The 7824-nt window shown below is 36.3% G+C and overlaps 1 protein-coding gene across 3 annotated transcripts in view; it reads right to left on the bottom strand.

The window, feature by feature from the left end:
• Luzp2 (leucine zipper protein 2) overlaps positions 1-7824 on the bottom strand; it is a 393679-nt gene that overhangs the window by 14082 nt on the left and 371773 nt on the right. For all 3 annotated transcript variants that reach the window (XM_021202224.1, XM_029545241.1, XM_029545236.1), the window contains one exon: positions 4544-4636. In XM_021202224.1, coding sequence (XP_021057883.1) covers positions 4544-4636 — 93 coding nt within the window. The remainder of the gene's footprint in view (positions 1-4543; positions 4637-7824) is intronic.

The following is a 7824-nucleotide window of genomic DNA, read 5'->3' as shown; positions in this document are numbered from 1 at the left end:
TGATATAGGGAACTTTTGGGATAGCATTTGAAATGTAAATAAAGAAAATAATAATAATAATAATAATAATAATAATAATAATAATAATAATAATAAAAATGAAAAAAAGAAGAGGAAAAAATGTAATTCTTCTGGATACCTTTTGAGGTCATCTTCTATTCTTCTACTATCTAGATGCATGGATGAAACAAGTTTACTCCTCTGGAAAATGCTTCAGCAATAAAGTTAAGATTTCAACCTTTGCTATGAGTGAGTACTGCTTAGAATGATGATGGGATCAGGTCCCTCAGACTACTTAAATCAAAGCACAACTTGCATGAGGATATGAGGATTATTAAGTAGGCATCACTACCAACTCACCAGGCTTATCATAAGACATACTCAACTCTGCTTTTAACGTTAAGCTGGGATCTCTTAAATCTCTTCAAATCTGATAGTACAAAAAAGGGCTGACATTATTTACTATTTGTAGCTCTAGGATTTTCTTTCTATATATTTCCCCTCTCTAATTTCCATATACAATGCTTGGCTGATTAAAATGTTCCATTTTGTCAGGAGCTCCCAAGCAAGGACAGTGGCAGCCAACTGTGCAGGTGTGTCAGTAGTAGACATGGCAGACATTTGGCAAATATGCCAGTAGTAGACATGGCAGACTTCTGAGCAAGTTTGCCAGTAATAAAGATGGATGAGAATTGAGTAAATATGCTAGCAGACAACATAGCAAATAAGCAAATGTGCTAGAAGTAAGTAAAAGCAATGATTTGTGTGGCTTTCCATTTCCTTAGCACCTTAAAAATTCTGCTACTGCTAGGAGTAAAAATACCACAAAACCTACTGATATTAGGTCTCAATTCTTAATTCCTAAAAATAAAAGCAAACTGCAAAATGTCCTTAATTCTTAGTATGTTACATACCAATAACCGTTGGAAAGTGAGATGGAGAAATAACAGGCTTTGCTGTCTCAGTTTTATTCAATACTATAGTATCATCTAACTGAAACCTTTTAAAAAACGAACAAATATGCCTGAAATCTGCTTCAGGATTTCTCAAAGCGTTTAGCACAAAATACTGACAACAGATATTCTAGTAGGGTCTAATCAAATAAATGTGTTCTAAGATTCTTCTCACAGATGTGCCAATGTGTATACCTGGATCCTGGGCATGTTAATGGCTGGACCGGGGATCCTTAGTCATATTAAAGTTGAAAAAACCTTTGCCATAGCCAGTATTGATAAGAAGTTCATGAAGCCAAGCCATTTACAAAAGGTGATCTGAAGACCAGCACTGTTAAGACTCAGATGTAGGTTTCCTTTCCACATTCTCCCCTGTGCTATTCAGTGTAATCTGTGACCAGCAGGAATCAAGCACATACCATCATACACTGAGAAATTGCATCTCTTCCCCAAACTTGTTTCTAGAATTCCAAGGATAAGCCAGAAGATCATTTCTCCTGTCAACATCCCATTTTGCTAAACTGAGGCCGCCACACTTTCATAATGATTTCATAACACAACTCAGGATATTCTGAGTTGAGACAACTACATTCAAGAGTAGTTCCCACAGATCTCAAAGTGCATGTACACTCATTTAATCAATTGGAAGAAGTCAGAAATGCTCCATTCTCAAATGTGATTTGACCTGGAATCCTTGGTGCTTACGATAACTGTTACCCAGGCTCTGTGCTTGTCTGAGGACCTTACACTCACATTCTCTTTTAAGATTAGTAATTACTAAGATTAATATAAGCATATTGGAGCCTCACAGTCCTTAATTACAGTCCTACAGCTATGTACATATATGCACAGTCATGTGTATATGAATGCATATTTTAAATTAAAATATAACAAATGACAAATTCATATAAAATTTGTTACCACTACTGTATGAGCTTATGTAGAAATTACTGTTTTAATATATAGCTAGAGCAATAGAAGAAACATAACTTTTTACTGGATGATATACTATAGGGACTACATATTTTCTAAAGCAATGCTCTTAAATTGTATTCTACAGGGCACATGTCTATAGTATTGTCTGGGTTGAGATAACAGTCATCAAGCCCATGTCAAAAAGTTTATAAAAATCCTCTCAGCTCTGTTCATTTGGGACACTCTAAATAGTTGTTCAAAATATGAATAAAGTCCCCAGACAATTTTGTGATTATTTATATTTGAAAACCACTTTTAGTGAAATTCATCTGTACCATGAAATTACCTGGAGTATTTGGAATAAACATACCAATTGTACAGAATTCACTCATGGAATGCTGAACTAGTGTTTTTTGGAAAGTCTTGTGCAGCCATATTTTCTGGGGTGAAATCATTCTGAAGTCATAGATTAGAATTCTGATTTTTAAGGGGGGATACTCAGCAGGTTTTATTCATATATTATTGCATACTTAAAAGGAAGAAATAGGAAGGGATGAATTTGGGAAGGGATGGGGAAAAGACAAAGAAGGAGGAAAATGATATGATATATTTTATATAAAATATATAAAAATAAATTTTAAATAAAAAAAGCAGTTAGAGACATAGGACAGCATTTAAGACCACTGGATGCTGTTACAGAGGACACAGGTTCCATTCCCAGAAACCACCTGGTAGCTGATTATCTCTCATGTAACCCCAGCGCCAAGGGATCTGATGCCCCTTCCGGCCTCTGCAGGAACTGCACACAGACATATGCAGGCAAAACACCCAAATATATAGCATAAAAATAAAGCTTAAATGGATTTCTCTAAAGTGATGTCTTGGTCCTGAGACAGATGGCAGTCAGGACTATGAAGGCAGCTGTGGCCTTTCTCGGAGCCAGCCTGCTCAGAGGCAAAACCAGTCTTATTCTGAGATTAGACTAGCTCAGTATAGGCATTCATCTAAGAACTCCAACCACAGATGCTAGATCACTTTTCCCTGATGTTTCCTCTATTTGAGTGCTCTTGTCCTTTGTATGTGTGAGAATTGTGGCATTGATGTATCTTTTAAATCTTCCTTTTTGATCATTCTGGTTTTAAACTTGAAAACTGATATTCATACTAGGCCACTAATTCTCCCATCTCATACCTGGGTAATTTATCTAGCTTGCATTATTTCTGGGTCTATAGCTCTGACTGAGAATTCTCTACATTAGGAATCACAGCAGCTGGAAGGCTAAGTCACCAAACCTCAATGTCTACTGGAGAAATATGAGAGACAATGGTCTCACTGATGCCAGTAAAGATGGTACCAGGGAATGATATGCTTATAGGAATTGTCAAAAGAAAGGAACTTATAAAGGAGAACAATGGTAGAAGGAGAGGGGGAAAATAGTAACACACAAACACACACACACACACACACACACACACACACACACAAACACACACACAGAATTTTTGACAGGTCCATATTTTTAAAAATGGTAAATTAAAATGATGCGTAGAACATAATGAACAAAAGAGAACTTTTCTATTAATATAAAAGTGTAAATGCCCTCCAATATACTAACACTTGTCTTATCTCTCAGTTGACAAACATTTGAAAACATTGCATAATCCAAACTATATTCTTTAATGAGGGAATCTAAGTCCTTACTTTGTGGTTCCTTATTAACCTATGGGTGAGTATATTACCACATTTTATTATCTATTCTGTATCAATCTTGCTCTAGTATATTTTTTGTTTGCAAAAAAAATTTTCCCATCAGCAAATATCTATCCATACTTCAGGCCACTGCAAAGGTTTTCCTTCCTCCTAGACTCTGTGGAAGTCAACTGCACATATTCACTTCTACTCCTGGTTAACTTTATATCCTACATTATATGGTCTCGATATATGGTTCTATACACAAAGATTCAGTTGCAAGCATATTGAGAAATTATGTTTTTCCAAGTGCATGTTGGGAGCTAGCAGAACAAAAACATTTACTTCTTTTCTCTTCTTCTTTTTTTTTTTTAAATTTCCTTTAGATGTTGGCTTATTTCCTTCAGCCATGGATTGTTTCATTTCTACTAATTTCTACTTGGACTAGATCCTGGACCTGAATCCGGTTAACAAAAAATGTTTTTTTAAATCTTCCATGACAGATATAAAAACCTTCATTCTGACAGAATTCAAGGATTGATATTTCATTTTTTTCTATTGCATTTATTAAGAGGGAACCTACAATTCAGGCTTCTATCTTTTTATTGTGTGAAGGTTGAGGATCTCTCTTTGTCTAACATTTTGTTCAGCGATGGCACATTTGCTTTTTTTAGGTGGTAAATACCACAGAATTTTTTTTTTTTTTTTTGCTCTTTTACCTGTTTGACTTTAACCTTTTGATTATCTATCTCCTGGTTGTAGGAATGAATGCAGTGCTAAGCCTTCAGCTGCATAGTGGAATCTGGCTATAAAACCTAAAAGAACATTTACCTGCTGTTGTCTAGGCAACATCTGTGTCATCACATGGAAAGTTATCATGCTTAGAAAGTAGATATCACCCTCCCCTGAGAACATTCCATGATGGCATGAGCTATCATTGCCAAATGTTGTGTCCTTCTTTTCAAACCACTTTAGGTTATTCTTACATCTTGAGGACCACACACAGAGGATCTCCTACTCTCTTCTTTTGTTGCCTGAACTTGAGAGCTGTCATGATGTCCTGGAGAACTTGGTTGTGACTGGAAAGAGATACAGAGAAAAAAACTTATTAAAAAGAAGGAAAATGGGTTTTAACTCATAGTCATATAGAACATAAATTACATGTCAATATTTCACTCTTAAAATGTAATAGGCATTATTATATAAGAAATTGTTGTGGGAAATATTAAAAAAGAACGGCCAAGTTCCCATGCCCATCAAGCTACTCTCTGTCAACTTTTCAGCAGTGCTGGAATGTGCAAGTTCCCTTTGCTGCCACGCCAGCCCCACACAATGACCATCTATCCTGCGGTCAGCAGCCACAACACACAACAACCCAGTAGAAACAAAACTCTCGAAGCTTATAATGAACCAATCAGATTTATATATCAATACATTCTCAATTCACAATAATATCAGAACCATTTGATAATGTCAGAAGCTGCCCACCTAGATTAGACAAATTATCCCAATTATTCTATTCTTTATGATAGTATAGTTACCTGTGGCTACTTAAAGCCATGCTGGTTCAAGATCTTCTTCCTGTCTCTCTGCCTCCATCTTTGCTTCCCCCTCCCTCCTCTGAGTTAGTCTCAGTGTCTCTACCTCTTAGTTCTGCCTCCTTTTTCCTTGACCAATCACAGGCTCCTGCTGCACTAATATTTTAATGTAATTTGACAGGGAAAATCCTATCACAAGACATCTTTAAAATGTGCCTTAAAATTCTTATCTTTGAAAATAAAAAAGATAATTTATATTAAATTTTTGCATTAATGAGCCCTAATGGTAACTTTTCTATTGGTTATGCATATTTCTTAAAGAATAACCTTTTTTTTCCAAAAAGAAACTTCAAAAGACAGGAATCTTGTCCTTCCTTTGTATACTAATTCTCAATTTGTCTGAGATATAATGAGTACATGCTTCACTTTTTCAATAAGACAGAAAATACCTTGCAACATTTCAGAGTGTACCTCCAGGGTTTTGTGCATTCTGTTCCTTCACAAAACAAGATGTTTACCTCTGGGTACCAAAATATCATTATAACATTTATCTCATTAGGAACATTAAGAAAGCAAAAGACAATCTAGCCAAAAGAAACATACAACTATTATGCATAATTCACTATGGTAAGATCTGTGACTGTCCACTGGGGAATTGTAGGTCTGTGTGTTTTGGCACAACTTATTTAAATATAATGTTGCTCTCATTAATCCAGATTAGACTTTGGTAGGAAAGATAAATATAAATTCATAAATTCTGTCTCCCCATTCTGAAGTATTGATTGCAATGGGCCACATAGGAAAAATATATGAACATTCTAATTACTGTGATCTAAGAATCTCAAGAGTAGAAGAGAATCTGGTCAGAGTACAAAAACCCAGCCAGGATCTTCAGCTATTCATCATGGACTTCACATAGCCTTCCACAAGCAACAGCACTCTTTATTAACAAAGGATTCTCACAAAGATAGTGTCTGAAAAGATTATCATAAATCCTTAATATACATGGTAGTATGTATTTTGTAAGTGAGAACAATAAGGCTTATGGAATATTAATAGAAATTTGGAAAACAAAGAACTCTAATTCATTTCACTGTTCCATTTTCATTAAGATCCTGGGCTTTTCCAGGACCCGATGGGTTTAGTGGAGAATGCTATCAGACTTTTAAAGACAAAATACCAATACTCTTCAAACTATTCCACAAAATAGAAACAGAGGGACCACTACCCAATTCCCTCCTTGAAGCCACAATTACGCTTATACTTAAACCACACAAAGACCAAACAAAGAAAGAGAACTTCAGAACAATCTCCCTTATGAACATTGATGCAAAAATGTTCAATAAATACTCAATAAAATACTTGCCAACCAAATCCAAAACCACGTGAAAATGACCATTAACCACCATCAAGTAGGCTTCATCCTAGGGATTCAGGGGTGGTTCAATATACAAAAATCAAACAATGTAATTCACTACATAAACAAACTCAAAGGAAACAACCACATGATCATTTCATTAGACACTGAAAAAAGCATTTCACAAAATTCAGCATCCCTTCATGTTAAAAGTCTTGGAAAGATCAGGAATTCAAGGCTCATACCTGAACACAGTAAAAGCAATAATGCACAAACCTGTAGCCAATATCAAACTAAATGAAGAGAAACTTGAAACAATCTCACTAAAATCAGGGACTAGACAAGGCTGCCTACTCTCTCCTTATCTATTCAATATAGTACTCAAAGTTCTAGTTAGAGCAAGAAGACAACAAAAGGAGGTCAAAGTATTACAAATTGGAAAGGAAGAAGTCAAAATATGACTATTTGCAGATGATGTGATCATATAGTTAAGTGACCCCAAAAATTTCACCGGAGAACTCCTAAAGCTGATAAACAACTTCAGCAATTTGGCTGGATAAAAAATTAACTCAAACAAATCAGTAGCCTTCCTCTACTCAAAGGATAAAAGGCTGAGATAGAAATTAGGCAAATTTCACCCTTCACAATAGTCACAAATAATATTACATACCTTGGTGTGACGTTTACCAAGCAAGTGAAATATCTGTATGAGAAGAACTTAAAGTCTCTGAAGAAAGAAATCTCAGAAGATGGAAAGATCTCTCATGCTCATGGATTGGCAGGATTAATATAGTAAATATTATTTACTTGCCGAAAGCAATCTATAGAGCCAATGCAATCCCCATTAAAATTCCAAATCAATTCTTTTTTTAAAATTTTCTTTATTTACATTTCAAATACTATCCCAAAAGTTCCCCATACTCGTCCCCCACCACTGTTCCCCTACCCACCCACTCCCACTTCTTGGCCCTGGCCTTCCCCTGTGCTGGGTTATATAAAGTTTGCAAGACCAAGGGGCCTCTCTTCCCATTGATGGCCAAATAGGTCATCTTCTGCTACATATGCAGCTAGAGACACAAGCTTGGGGGGTACTGGTTAGTTCATATTGTTGTTCCACCTACAGGGTTGCGTCCCCCTTCAGCTCCTTGGGTGACTCTTTAGATCCTCCATTGGGGGCCCTGTGTTCCATCCAATAGCTTACTGTGAGCATCCACTTCTGTGTTTGCCAGGCACTGGCATAACCTCACAAGAGGCCGCTATATCAGGGTCCCTTCAGCAGAATCTTGCTGGCATGTGCATTGGTATCTGGGTTCGGTGGCTGATGATGGGATGGATTCCCAGATGGGGTAGTCTCTGGATAGTCCATCCTTTC

Source organism: Mus pahari, chromosome 1, assembly GCF_900095145.1.
Source record: "Mus pahari chromosome 1, PAHARI_EIJ_v1.1, whole genome shotgun sequence".
NCBI lineage: Eukaryota > Metazoa > Chordata > Mammalia > Rodentia > Muridae > Mus > Mus pahari.
This window is presented reverse-complemented; position numbering and strand designations above follow the sequence as displayed.